The following is a 15,903-nucleotide window of genomic DNA, read 5'->3' as shown; positions in this document are numbered from 1 at the left end:
TCTGAGGAATTTGTTTAGGATCTTGAGATCCAAAATTGGTCTGAAAGTTCCCTCTTTTTTGGGAACCACAAACAGATTGGAGTAGAACCCTTGCCTCTGTTCTGTTCTACGCAGCATAAGAACGCCTCTATTTTTGTCTGGTTTACAGACAATTGAGAAAGATGGAATCTCCCCCTTGGGGGAAAATCTTTGAAATCTAGAAGATACCCCTGGGTTATGATTTCTAAAGCCCAGGAGTCCTGAACGTATCTTTCCCAAGCCTGAGCGAAGAGAGAAAGTCTGCCTCCTACTAGATCCGGTCCCGGATCAGGGGCTACCCCTTCATGCTGTCTTGGTGACAGCAGCAGGCTTCTTGGCCTGTTTACCCTTGTTCCAAGTCTGGTTAGGTCTCCAGACTGACTTGGATTGAGCAAAATTCCCCTCTTGCTTTGCAGCAGCGGCAGGGGAAGGGGTAAAGGGACCACCTTTGAAGTTTCGAAAGGAACGTAAATTATTATGTTTGATCCTCATCTTATTCGTCTAATCCTGAGGAAGGGCATGGCCTTTCCCTCCAGTGATGTCTGAAATGATCTCTTTCAGTTCAGGCCCGAATAGGGTCTTACCCTTGAAAGAGATGGCTAAAAGCTTAGCTTTTGATGACACATCAGCAGACCAGGACTTAAGCCATAACGCTCTATGCGCTAAAATGGCAAAACCTGAATTCTTCGCCACTAATTTAGCCAGATGAAAAGCGGCATCTGTAATGAAAGAATTAGCTAGCTTGAGAGCCCTAATTATATCCAGAATATCATCTAATGGGGTCTCAACCTGAAGAGCCTCTTCCAGAGCCTCGAACCAAAAGGACGCTGCAGTAGTTACAGGAACAATGCATGCTATAGGTTGGAGAAGAAAACCTTGACGAACAAATATTTTCTTCAGGAGACCCTCTAATTTTTTATCCATAGGATCTTTGAAAGCACAACTGTCCTCAATAGGTATAGTTGTATGCTTAGCCAGGGTAGAAATAGCTCCCTCCACCTTAGGGACCGTCTGCCACGAGTCCCGCACGGTGTCTGATATGGGAAACATTTTCTTAAAAGTAGGAGGTGGAGCGAACGTAACACATGGTCTATCCCACTCCTTATTAACAATTTCCGAAATCCTCTTAGGGACCGGAATAACATCAGTGTAGGCAGGAACCTCTAGGAATCTGTCCATTTTTCACAATTTCTCTGGAAATACAATAGGGTCACAATCATCCAGAATCGCTAAAACCTCCCTGAGCAATAAGCGGAGGTGTTCTAGTTTAAATTTAAAAGCCGTCATATCCGAGTCTGTCTGAGGGAACATATTTCCTGAATCAGAAAACTCTCCCTCAGCCAGCGAATCCCTCACCCCCAACTCAGAACATTGTGAGGGTACATCGGATATGGCTAATAAAGCGTCAGAGGGCTCAGCGTTTGTTCTCACGCCAGACCTATTGCACTTCCCCTGCAACCCAGGCAACTTAGATAAAACCTCTGTTAGGGTAGTATTCATAACTGCGGCCATATCTTGCAGGGTGAAAGAATTAGACGCACTAGAAGTACTTGGCGTTGCTTGTGCGGGCGTTAATGGTTGTGATACTTGGGGAGAATTAGATGGCATAAACTGATTCCCTTCTGACTGAGAATCATCCTGCGACATACTTTTAGTAGCTAAAATATGTTCTTTGCAATTTATTGACCTTTCAGTGCATGAGGGACACATTCTAAGTGGAGGTTCCCCAATGGCTTCTAAACATATTGAACATTGACTTTCCTCAATGTCAGACATGTTGAACAGGCTAGTAACGACTACAAAAAAGCATGAAAACACTTTATTTAGTGAAAAAAAATAACAATCTTAAAAAACGGTACTGCGCCTTTAAGAGAAAAAAAAGCATACACGTTCTGCAAAACAGCCTTAAAATGCACCAAATTTTTCAAAATTTTGCAAGCAGACACAATATATGTAGTAAATATTGCCCTACAAGGAATTATAACATTTAACCCTTTAATGTGTAAACCGGATGGAAATTAGGCCTAAATCCGGAAAAAAAACACCCTCAGCACCTACCTGCCCTCAGGGATAGTAAATGTGGGGATAAAGCTTCAATTTGGCCCAAAACATCCACCAGGGCCCTCAGGAGTTAGAGCTTGCTGCGAGAAACTAACTGCACATCTGAGGCGCGAAAATAGGCCCCGCCCATCTCACTCGATGTCTCTACAGCCTCAAAGAACCGCACCAGAGCGGTTTTAACTAGCCATGTGGGTTCTGAGACCCAAAAAATAAGCCAAGTGTACCCTCAATAAAGTTGCCCAAAACGTTACTGTCCACAAAACGATAACAGCACTCCCAGATCATAAAAACGTTTGCCCACAAATATTTACAACTCAGTGTCAACCATTTTTGTAATTAGCCCCTTATACAAGCGTAGTAATGCCCTTCTTATTAGCTCTAGGATTACTGCTTACCCTTACCCTCCTAGGTATAATGTCAGCCTTTCTGAAATACACAGTCTCTCCAGAAAAATATGACTGAACATACCTCACTGCTGCATAGCATGAAAACGTTCCTCACACTGAAGTTTCCTGTACTCCTCAGCCTCTGTGGGAACAGCACTGGATCTTAGTTACAAATGCTAAGATCATCATCCTGCAGGCACCAGTCTTCATCCATCTGCTGCCTGAGAGTAAATAGTACACACTGGTACCATTTAAAATAACAAACTCTTGCTTGAAGAAATTAAAAACTAATATTTTATCACCTCTTTCACTTTACCCTATCCTAGTACTTAGAGTAGGAAAAGAGAATGACTGGGGGGTGGAGCTAAGGGAGGAGCTATATAGACAGCTCTGCTGTGGTGCTCTTTGCCACTTCCTGTTAGCAGGAGGATAATATCCCACAAGTAAAGGATGAATCTGTGGACTCGTCGTACCTTATAGAAGAAAACTCTGGGCTAGGACACAAGCGACCGACAGGAGACGATCAACATCCCACATAGTCTAGCTCGAAGCACCATGCGATGACACATTCCCTGACTGATAGAGGAGAGGATCCCCCAATAAGTCATAAAGACGACGGAGTAGAACGCGCAGCCATGCAATCCGATAACGAAAGGTGCAACATGGAGGAATATTCACCCCCGGAGGTAACTGAATAGACCCACCCGAAGTCTGGACACCCGGGATAATTGGGCAAGAACGCAACTACGCAGAAACCTCCGGATCCTGCAGGGGAACCAGCACCATCAATATATAGAAGCGGAAATAACCCGCCATCTCCAGGGGAAACAAATCACCCTGTGCAGTGGGAGAATTAACATCAGGGTTACCCGCAAATGTAGAGGAAGGGTGCTGTTGGGAATCCACTGCTTGAGGAACAGAGCCCCCAGAGGCTGATGGCTTAATAGGCCCCTGGTTCCCCGAGCCCGAGGAACCAAGCACTCTAAGAAGGCACAAGAGACAGGACTGATAAACCTGCGTCAGTTGACCGAAGCACCTTCCTCACAAGAGGAAGAATCGGAATCAGAAACAATGACAGTCTCAGCTTCAGAATCCTCCATGGTTAAAACCAAGAGAAAATTAGGACAATATGAAAAAACGAACGGCACCTGACACACACAATGGCTGGGGCACTCACCACCTCCTATGACCAGATCCAAACAAGGCAGAAAATCTTAATCGCCACACTTTGAGGAATGCGGAAGCGTAACAAACCCAGCGTAACAACTCCCAGTCAGAAGGTGAACCGTAAGGCCAAAAAAACGCACCAGAAAAATGCGGCAACTAGGCCCCACTAAATCCTTCAAGCAATTCTCCCGTCTCAGCCTCAGAGCCAATACCCAATACACAAGCAGGCAGATCACATAAGAAACATGATTAAGGAACCCCACCCTGTTCACCAATCCCCCCAAAGGAAGGAATTATGCCATGATTCCCAGATCCGAACAGAGGATTCTCACTGAGACCCATACCTATCTGTCACATAACAACATAATAAACAATCTTACCGGAAACTACGCCGTGGAACAGGAACACGGCCCTTCAAGTGTGACGGATAGTAGCGTCGCCTCCGTCATGGACTTGAGAGAAAACAACAGGTAGTGAAGCGAAGGGTCAGCAACGTCAAGTGCTAGAGTAGCTGTTAATTTGAATCAGGATGGTGTCGCAGAGAGAACTCCCACTGCATCTCCAGACTCTAACATTCGCCCAGGCCCTCACTGAGAGACTAACAGGACTACTTAAAACTCCTGCCCCATTGTGAAGAGTACTACCCTCCATGAGAGACACACTTTACGTAAAAATAAACAAAAGTATTTTCTTTAAAAAATAAAACTTCTGCCACTTCTCTGCCAACCTTCTGGGATGAAAGGCAAAGATTGACTGGGGGATAGGGGAAGTGGGAGGAGTATTTAAGCCTTTGGCTGGTGTGTCTTTGCCTCCTCCTGGTGGCCAGGTTCTTATTTCCCACAAGTAATGAATGCGGCTGTGGACTCTTTCCCATTAGGAAGAAAAAGGCTGTTTTTTGTAAGCCTGTCTCATAGAAGATTTATGATTGGCTAAACGCTCTCTGAAGGTCGTATTCTTTTTTTCCTACATAGTAAATAAAGCAAGGAAAGATAATCAGGTAAATAACATACTCCGAAGTGCATGCAAGCCTATGTCTAATTTGTTAAATCCGATCGATTAGCGTGTGGGCGATGAAACTTCATACAGACAATCAAGCTGTTATATGTATCTCAATTGCCACAATAAAAGCACTCTGGCTTACTTTGAGATAACCAACTTTGTTGTTGGTAACAATGAGTGGGGCCAGATTTAACCGAAGTGTCCCTCAGATTTCAATTGAAAGAATAACCTCAGCAATGGATATTCATTATTTTGGAGTATAATGGTGATTTCCATGTACTTAGATACTAAGAACTCTGGGTAAATGGTGTTGGATCGGCATATTAAAGTGAACTACATGTATGTACTAGTCTCCATGGTGATAAGGGTGTGGTGTACACCCTCACTATGAAAGGTTGATTGGATGCAAAGCACCTGTACCCAAGTAGTTGTTACTGGTTGCCATAGCAAAGTCAGTTTAATGGACAAGGAGTCAATGATTATATGCCGTGGATTCACAGCAATTTTTAAATAATTGGTGGTTGGTAAATTAAGACCTATGTATGTGAGTTTTGTATTTGTTATTGTGACACCGCCCATTTGAAAAAAACGTTATGGTTATGTGGCATTTTTAAGGAACAATTAAAGGCTATATTTTACTCCAAAATGCCAGTCGGTTTGTTCATTTAATACTTAATTCTTAAGACTGAATGCCTAAGAATTCTTAGATATTTGTAATTTATGGACAGAGCACAGGAGGTGTGTTTTTTATTATCAAGCATTTTCTTTGTGAGATACACATTATACACAATATTTATTTTTATTATTATTATTTCTACCATGTAACACATATACACACGTGGCTTTTAAATATTTTTTAATGCTTGTGCATATAATTTGTGCAATAATTTGTGCATTACCAGTGAAATCTGACATTTAGTTAGTTCCAACACAGGGTATGTTACGTTCAGCTTAAACTATCTGAATGCCACAAATTGCTGGTTACTTTGTCATTTGTTTAGGAAAACAAATAAACTACAAATAATTACGCATGTCTAATGCATAGAGCCTATTTAAACATTTTTACTATATCTACAATACACAGCAATAGAACTTTTTTACGAGACATAAAAGCTGCAAAAGAAAATGTTACAGACCTTAAAAAATGAAAAAACAAGACATAGATAAGCAAGACAGGCAGTCAGAAAACCAGAGAAAGCATGAGTGAGAGAATACCTTCATTGACTGAGAAACAGGAATGTAAAGTGCGATCAGAACCAGAGTGATCGGCTTCAGTGCTAGGAGAGGTAGCAGGAGCAACAGCTTGCAGAGGAGACAAGAGAAAAGAAAGACAGAGAAAATGAGGCCGCAGTACGTTATATATACAACAGTAGAGAAGCTACAGAAAACAGGCAGAGCAAAAAACAGTTTTAGAATATAAATGAAGATTTAAGAAGTAACCGGAAATGCAGCACTGACAAAAAAACAACAACAGAGAAAGACAAAGATAAAGCTGCAACATAAAATTATAGGCCTATATTATGCTACATTATCCTATAAGCATATTGGTTTATATCATTAACGGGACAGTGTACTCCCCTTTCACGCTCAGCAGGGGGTGGAAGAGGGAGGTACTATAATGTTGTTTTTTATTTGTTCTTTGTCTATACAGTGAGAGACAAGAGAAAGTTGGCTTTTTTGTATACACAGGGATATAAGGTAATGATATCTACTCCCATTTGATTGGAGTGTGGTTATAATTAGCTAAAACATCTATTTCATATACAAAAAAACCTAAAAGATCAATTCCTCATATATTTTAAACTCTTTAGTTGGTATAGCAAGCTAAAGGGAAAACTATTTTAGAGTACACTGTCCCTTTACTGTGTTTATGTTTGTGTATTTTTAAATATAGAACTAACTAAACTATTTTTTTTCTCAAACATTTTATATACAGACCTTAATTTAACTTTATAATGTGATGATTATTATTATCATTTATTTGTATAGTGCCGCCAAATTCCATAAAGTTGCAAGAAAATTGATATAAATAAAAAATAAATGATAACAGGTGTAATATTAAGGCAAAGTCTAGGTTCCAGATAAACAGACAAAGTGACAGACAGACAGTTACATATCTAAAATACATTATTTTTGTTTGATCAGTAAATGTATATAGATATGTCTGTCTCATAACTATTATCTTCAAGTACAAAACAAAACAGTTTAATATGTTTTAAAAATACATAAAAGGTAATGTATAATTTATTATTATACTGTTGCTTGCATATAACTATGTGTTTAACTCCTGCAAAGCGATTAAACACATAGTTAAAGTCAGTTCCGGAGCAGCATTACACAACTGGGACCTAGTCAAAGAGATCTGAAGAGCCAATAACAAGAGGCATGTGTGTAGCCACCAATCAGCAGCTAGCTTCCAGTAGTGCATTTCTGATCCCCTTGACAACCTAGGTATGATTTTCAACAAAGGAAACCAAAAGAAGGAAACGCATTAAATAACAGAAGTAAATTAAAAAGTCTCTCAAAACCACACACTCTATAATTTGTAAAGACAGCATGTTAAAATGTATTAGTTTTGTTGTTGTTTTTGTTTGCACAATTGTATTGAACAAATTTCTCATATTGCTTCGTCTTAACCATTTTTTATACTAAAAATACATTTATAGCATATTTAGATAGCTCTTCTATTTGTGTAATATACATTTCCAGGGCTCAATGTCCCTTTGAGTTAAGGTATTTCCATATGCCAATAGCAGGAAAACTATTATACAATTCTAGAATAAGCAGCGTACCCCTGACTGCATTAGCATATGAAAAGACAAGCACGCCCGTATGGGACACACATTGTGCAACTGGAGGTCAATGTTAAGAGGTCACCGCTTGACACTTCCTTCCTATAGAGAAATTACCATATGTCATGCACAACCAGCTTCAAATTAATCCTTCTACTGCAGAACAACAATGCACTTAGGTTCCTGCACAAGTTAAACAATGTTTTGCTAAGGGGGTGTTTGCTTTTCATTCAGTGAACTCCTTTTGTCGCCCTAGGACATCTGCATGGAAACGATCTGTTTCATAACTGAATGCAAATGTACCGTAATGTCACAGTGGCACGTGTAGCGGGCACAATGACACGGGCCTCCCTTATTTGAACATTAGTAGTGCAAACAGGAGCTTCGCTCTGAAGAGGGCAACATTTTTATATCTCATCTAGTGTAAAAGTGACATTTTATAATATTTCAGATGATACTTTATCCCAGTACTTGAGGTATCCACAATTTGACAGACTTTACAACAAAATATAAATATGTAAATTTAGTATAGCTTGAAACTTAGCATTCAAACGCCTACTGAAGGAAACATCAAAAGAACGGAACAAAAAAAAAACAGTAGATTTAAAAATAAGCCTTTATCTTAAAAAGACATTAGAAAACCCTTTATCCAAACTGCTTGGGACCGGAAAAAGTTTGGATTTCGAAATAGTTTAGAGTTTGGAATATTTGCATCTGTAAAGTAGGACCAAGTGTAAAAAACAATATCTTATGTCATTAGACAATATTTACATGTCATAATACAGCCTATACATGTAAGCTAAAGGTAGTTTTACATAATATTAATACTTTTGTGTACATAGTACCCTAGGAAAAGTATTAAAGTAATTTAATCAGAAAGGTATTATTTGTTGTTTGAAATATAGATTATTATTTACATTTTAGAACACAAAAAACAAAAAACAAAGACACAGGCGGAGAAGATTGTGACTTACAAGCAGGGAAAATAGTATTTTTAAAAAAATAATAATTAAAAGGCTTGAATTTTGGAATTCCGGATTCGTATATATGTGTGTGTGTGTGTGTGTGTGTGTGTGTATATATATATATATATATATATATATATATATAAAAATTCATTAAAATTATGGGGGGAGATAAAAAACTGAAATTAAAATCCTCCATGTCTCAAAATTAAATCAATGTAAATATTTGCATAGGAAATTAGTACATCTAGGCAAGTATCCCCACTTGCTTTCCCCCAGAAATTCTTAATATACAATGTTTCCAATGCACAAGAGAATTGTGGGTAAGATATGCAAATTAGATATGCAAATTCTCAGTTTTTTGCTTCAAAAATACTGTTTTGACACAGCGATCCTTTTAAACAGGATTATGACAGCAAACCAGAAATCACTCACTAGACAAGCCTGTTTCTTTCTTTTTGGAACTCATCAGTAGGAGATAGATTTCTGGTTGCTGCATTGGTAAAGCTATTTTCATGGTTAAACCAAAATTCATTAAAATTATGGGGGGAGATAAAAAACTGAAATTAAAATCCTCCATGTGCCCAAAAAGAACGAAACAGGCTTGTCTAGTGAGTGATTTCTGGTTTGCTGTCAAAATCCTGTTTAAAAGGATCGCTGTGTCAAAAAAACTTAGAATTCGCATATCTAATTTGCATATCTTACCCACAATTCTCTTGTGCATTGGAAACATTGTATATTAAGAATTTCTGGGGAAAAGCAAGTGGGGATACTTGCCTAGATGTACTAATTTCCTATGCAAATATTTACATTGATTTAATTTTGAGACATGGAGGATTTTAATTTCAGTTTTTTATCTCCCCCCATAATTTTAATGAATTTTGGTTTAACCATGAAAATAGCTTTACCAATGCAGCAACAAGAAATCTATCTCCTACTGATGAGTTCCAAAAAGAACGAAACAGGCTTGTCTAGTGAGTGATTTCTGGTTTGCTGTCATAATCCTGCTTAAAAGGATCGCTGTGTCAAAACAGTATTTTTGAAGCAAAAAAACTGAGAATTTGCATATCTTACCCACAATTCTCTTGTGCATTGGAAACATTGTATATTAAGAATTTCTGGGGAAAAACAAGTGGGGATACTTGCCTAGATGCACTAATTTCCTATGCAAATATTTACATTGATATATATATATATATATATATATATATATTGAAACCTTAAAATTAACCCAATGTATAGTTGGGATAAGGATTAAAAGTGTATGGAACATGAGTATAAAAAAGCAAACAACTTACTTGTTTTCTTGCACAATAATCACTTAGATATTATCTGTATAGCCCTGCCCTCAGGGAGACGAAAGAGCTGACATGTTGGTAACTTGCGTTACATTCTGCCTCTTATGAGAATTGGCAAATCTGACTCCTTGTTTATCTAGTATTGACTTAATACTAAACCAGCTCATGTTACCCTAGAAGTTTTGTGACATCAAGCTATAATTGCCTTCCAGAAGAGACTACAGTATCCGTGTAGGGCTGTGACAGGAAGAAATGAACGCTGCACAAATGAACTTTAAAAAAAAGTAATAAAAGGTAAAATCCCTTTAACATAATAAATATTGCAATGATTTATATTAAAGAGACATAATACACCCAAAAAAATATTGGCTAATTAAATGAAGCAGACAAAGAAGATAAAGTTTGTCATTGACATGTTATATCAATTTTGCTGCTAAAGTGCCTAAAAATGATGAGAAAGTTTGAAGTAATGTAACTACATAAGAATAAGTCCGTAATACAACTAGGCTACAGAGCAAGCATTTTTCCCACACTCCCTAACTAGTACAAGCCCTGCAAGGACATCTGTGAGCGATATGCGTGATTCATAGGGATAATAAAAGGCTCCCTCCTATATATATATCTGACTAAAATCACTTGCCAGGGGCCATGTATTCAGACAGTGTGTGGAGGGGTTAACTGCCTTCATTTTTATTTATTGATTAGTGCTACTTTAAAAAAAACAACATTTGATTCCCGGGTTGAAATTTTGTAGGGGTGTGCTCTGTGCTCCAGTGTACTATGTATTGCTCTAACCAGAACACAGACTTGAATACTTGTCTCTACATGACGGCGGTACCGCTCCAGTGTGTTCTTTGTGTCAAAGGGAAGCTGAGGTATTCATTCTGCCATCAAGACCAACCACATCTTGGACCACTCCCAATCCGGTTTCAGGAGCAATCACAGCACCGAGACCGCCCTCCTCGCCGCCACAGACGACATCCGCGCCCTGCTTGACCAAGGAGAGACTGCCGCCCTCATCCTTCTAGACCTCTCAGCCGCATTCGACACTGTAGCCCACAGCACCCTCCTCACGCGCCTACACGATGCTGGCATCCACAATAAGGCCCTGGAATGGATCACTTCCTTCCTCAGCGGCAGAACCCAGAAAGTCAGACTCCCACCCTTCTCCTCCAATCCCACAGCAATCAGCTGCGGCATACCCCAAGGCTCTTCTCTTAGCCCCACCCTGTTCAACATCTACATGGCCCCCCTCGCCGCCATCGTCCGACAACACAAGCTCAACATTGTCTCCTACGCAGACGACACCCAGTTAATCATCTCAATCACCCGAGACCCCGCCACCGCCAAGAAAAACGTCCACAAAGGACGTACAGCAATCGACACCTGGATGAACAACAACAGTCTCAAACTCAACACTGACAAGACTGAAATCCTCCTCCTCTGACCCACCAAATCTGCATGGGATGACTCCTGGTGGCCCAAAGCCCTCGGACACCCTCCAACTCCAACACACCACGCACAAAATCTAGGCGTCATCCTTGACTCATCAGTTTCCATGGACCGCCAAGTCAACGCCATCTCTTCGACTTGTTTTCACATACTCCACCTACTGCGAAAAATCTTCAAGTGGATCCCCACCGAAACTAGAAAATCTGTCACCCATGCCTTCGTCAGTAGTCGACTGGACTACGGCAATGCACTCTAGGTCGGGTCCACCATCAAGCTCCAGAAACGACTTCAACGCATCCAGAACACCTTGGCCAGACTCATCCTCGACATCCCTCGCCAAAATCACATCACCGAACACCTAAGGAACCTACACTGGCTCCCCGTCAACAAGAGAATCACCTTCAAGCATCTAACCCATGCATTCAAGGCCCTCCACAACATCGGTCCTGAATACATCAACCACCGTGTCAATTTCTACACCCCCTCCAGACAACTCCGCTCTGCCAACCAAGCACTTGCAGTCATCCCCCGCATCAAGAAAAAAACAGCTGGAGGAAAATCCTTCTCCTATATGGCAGCAAAGTCATGGAACTCCTTCCCGCTGCACCTCAGACAATCCACCTCCCTTACAAACTTCAGGAAGGACCTCAAGACCTGGTTCTTCGACTGAATCGTCTTCCCTTAGCCCCCCTCTCCCCCACTCCCATAGCGCCTTGAGACCCTCACGGGTGATTAGTTTGCGCTTTACAAGTACCCAATAGAATAGAATTGCGGTTTTATTTCAGTTTTTATTCAGAGGAATCTTAGGTGGCTGGTATTTGCAGAGGCTTGCTCCTCTGATGATCGCAGCAACTTGCTTCATGGACTCCGGTATCAGGAGGGGGCAAGACTCTTACAACAGTGTGGTATAGGGCTATATTATGTGTGCTATACAGATCCCAGCATAAAGCTCACAGCGGTCCCTAAAGCAGAGGAATGTACAAGCCCTGCAGGGACTGCTGTGAGCGTTATGCTGGGATCTGTATAACAAACATAATATAGTCCTATACTGCACTGGTGTAAGAGTCTCACCCCCTCCTGATACCGGAGTTGTAACCAATTTAGTCTCCCCGTGGAGAACTGTCTCCCCTCCCGCTTAGCTATTTCCGTACCCGTATCGCTCCTGACAGCACCGCTCATCCCTCCATACAGAACCGCCCACTAAGCGTTCCAACAGGTTCAGTAATAGTTTCCCCATGAGAGTCTGTATCCCTGTCTCTCCCCGCACTTGCTTTCAGCTCCAAACCCCTCCCCTAGTCAGTAACCCCTCCTATATCCAAAAGATATAGGAGGAAGCCTTTTATTATCCCTATAAATCACACATAGGGCTCACAGATGTCCCTGCAGGGCTTGTACTAGTTAGGGAGTGTGGGAAAAATGCTTGCTTTGTAGCCTAGTCGTATTACGGACGTATTGTTATGTAGTTACATTACTTCAAACTTTCTCATCATTTTAGACACTTTAGCAGCAAAATTGATAATACATGTCAAAGACAAACTTCATCTTCTTTGTATGCTTAATTTATTTAGCCAATATTTTTTTTGGGTGTATAATGTCCCTTTAAGTATAACCCACTGCTTGGTGCTTTTTTTATAACAACAATGAAACAGACTGTTTCATATCCCTTAAACAAAAATCAGGTAACTCACTATTTGGTTTGCCACAACCTAATATTTGTCCTATCTAAAACTGTACTTGTTTACCCAACTGCAACATGGACTTTACCAAGAATCTCAATGTCTGGACTCTAATTTGTTATAATTATTGTTAACACTACAAAACAAAATTCATAGTCAAGAAGGTCAAATTGCCAAATAAAACAGCTCAGGCAAGAGAACAAAGACTTTTGTATGTTTGAGAGACTTGCTGGCATATAAATCTGGATTAAAAAGAAATTAAAAACAGACTTGTACAGTGCCAAAAATGTGGTTCGTCCAAATCGTTCAGATTGAATATTCATCAGTATTTTTTCATTTTCTTTCAATTTCGTTGGTGCATTCATTTGGCTATTTTGTTTTGTGAAAACGAAACAAATATCCGTTTTTGCTACAAATTTGCATTCCTAACAAAACAAATGCATATCTGTATTAAAATAAACTTAAAGGGACATGAAACCCAAGTTATGTCTCTTTCATGATTCACATAGAGAATAACATTTTAAAAAGTTTCAAATTTATTTATTAGATTGGCTTTGTTCTCATGTTATTCTTTGTATAAGAGGTATATAGATAGGTAGTGCTGCTAATGTATAATATTGCTGCAAAACTGTTGCCATATAGTGCTGCAGACATGCGCACACTCCGGTACATACCTCCCTGCTTTTCAACAAAGGAAAACAAGAAAAAAAAACCAAAAGTTTATATGATAGAATTAAAGGGACAGTCTACACCAGAATATTTATTGTTTTAAAACACAGATAATCCCTTTATTACCCATTCCCTAGTTTTGCATAACCAACACAGTTATAATAATATACTTTTTACCTCTGTGATTACCTTGTATCTAAGCCTCTGCAAACTGCTACTTATTTCAGTTCTTTTGACAGACTTGCATTTTAGCCAATCAGTGCGGGCTCCTAGGTAACTCCACGTGCATGAGCAAAGTGTTATCTATATGAAAAACATGAACTAACACCCTCTAGTGGTGAAAAACTGTCAAAATGCCCTGAATTAAGAGGCGGCCTTCAAGGGCTTAGAAATTAGCATATGAACCTCCTAGATTTAGCTTTCAACTAAGAATACCAAGAGAACCAAGCAAAATTGGTGAAAGAAGTAAATTGGAAAATTGTTTAGAATTACATTCTCTATCTGAATAATGAAGCTTTGTTTTGGACTAGACTGTCCCTTTAATCATAAAATAATTTTTTGGGGTTTTATGTCTATTTAAAGGGACTGTAAATAAATGCTAGGCATACTCAAAGCAAAGATTAGTCTGATAATATTCTATTTATTTTTTTACTTATTTAAAATGACTTTAAATCCTGATAATTAAAATTACTTTAACATTGGTATTTTCCACATAAATTGTTTGAGCACTGTATCTGTATCAAATAGTCCTCAGCAGAAAAGATGAGATAAAGAAACTGTTGCATGATTTATTTGTCCCTTATAGTCCTCAGCAGAAAAGATTAGATAAGGGAAACCTAGGTTTCAACATGACATGATCCGGTGCTCATTAGTTTAAAGAATCAGGGGAGAATTTTAATAGTTAAATTAATAAAGGAAAAAGGGACAAAATAAATCATGAAGGTATATTACAAAGTTGTTTTTAGTACAGTATTATACTGCAATCTGAAAGTGTTTAATGCAGGGCTCAACAAATTTGCTCCAGATGATAAATTTAGGAGCGAGAAAAGTTTGTCCATCAACATAATTGTATCTATATTATATATTTATTGTTTATCAATAAATAAAGTTAAAGGTCTATAGAAAGGTTACAGCCGCAACAAAACAGCTCCAAAACTTGAGAATCTTCTTCTGTGCTTTCTTTTCATCAAACCCCATAACTAAAGGCTTAGGGTGACAGGGGTCCCCACTGCTTGGCGTCGGGGAGGATCTTACATATGCCAATAATTTTACAAACTATAAAACTAGGGGAAAAAAGAAATAAATATATATAAATGTATTTTTTTCATTCAACATCACATGATTACCTTGTTTGATCTGTCCTTGCATTGCACTTCCAGAACTTGGAGGAGTCCCTTTTCCTTTGACTGTTTCTGGAGATCCAGATTTAGGCGGCCTGGAAAGAAAAAACAGATTTAAAAAAAATAAATACTTAAAAACATGTTTCCATTCACATGCCATTTATAAAAATGATATTGATAATATTAAAAGCAAACCAAATTTTGCTGGGGAAAAAAGCAACAAATGTTATGTTACATTAATGAATAAACCATAAAAAACCCCAATATTTACTAGTTAAAAAAGGAAAAAAACTAAATGTATGCTTACCTGATAAATGTATTTCTTTCCAGATATGGTAAGTCCATGGATTGAGTAATTACTGTTGAGAATATCACTCCTGGCCAGCAGGAGGAGGCACCACAGTTAAACTGTTAAATATCCCTCCCTTACCCACAACCCCCAGTCATTCGACCGAAGGGAAATGGAGAAAAAGGAGTAACACAAGGTGTAGAGGTGCCTGAGGTTATAGTCAAAAGAACATCTGTCTTAAAATAAAGGGTGGGGCCGTGGACTCACCATATCCGGAAAGAAATACATGTATAAGGTAAGCATACATTTTGTTTTTCTTTCCTAAGATATGGTGAGTCCAAGGCTTGAGTAATTACTGTTGGGAACCAATACCCAAGCTAGGGGACACGGATAAATAGGGAGGGACAAGACAGGCAGTCCTAAACAGAAGGCACCACCGCTTGAAGAACCTTGCTCCCAAAAGAAGCCTCAGCCGAGGCAAAAGTATCAAATTTGCAAAAAAAAGTATGTAGAAAAGATCAAGTTACAGCCTTGCAAATTTGTTCCACATAAGCTTCATTTTGGAAAGCCCAAGAAGAGGAAACAGCTCTTGTGGAATGAGCCGTAATTCTCTCAGGAGGCTGCTGTCCAGCAGTCTCATAAGCCAAACAAATTATACTTTGTAACCAAAAAGAAAGCGTAGTAGCAGTAGCTTTCTGATCTTTACGTTTCCCAGAGAAACAGACAAAGAGGGCAGAGGACTGGTGAAAATCATTAGTCGCCTGTAAGTAGAATTTAAGAGCACGTACAAC

The 15,903-nt window shown here is 39.3% G+C and overlaps 1 protein-coding gene across 1 annotated transcript in view; it reads right to left on the bottom strand.

Annotated features, from left to right (window-relative positions):
- WDR7 (WD repeat domain 7) overlaps nucleotides 1-15,903 on the bottom strand; it is a 1,007,279-nt gene that overhangs the window by 633,503 nt on the left and 357,873 nt on the right. Inside the window, 2 exon segments of the mRNA XM_053701142.1 lie at nucleotides 5,847-5,933; nucleotides 14,830-14,918. Coding sequence (XP_053557117.1) covers nucleotides 5,847-5,933; nucleotides 14,830-14,918 — 176 coding nt within the window.

Source organism: Bombina bombina, chromosome 2 (genome assembly GCF_027579735.1).
Source record: "Bombina bombina isolate aBomBom1 chromosome 2, aBomBom1.pri, whole genome shotgun sequence".
In the NCBI taxonomy this organism is placed as follows: Eukaryota; Metazoa; Chordata; class Amphibia; order Anura; family Bombinatoridae; genus Bombina; species Bombina bombina.
Note: the sequence above shows the minus strand (reverse complement) of the source record. Positions and strands in the feature narration are given on the sequence as shown.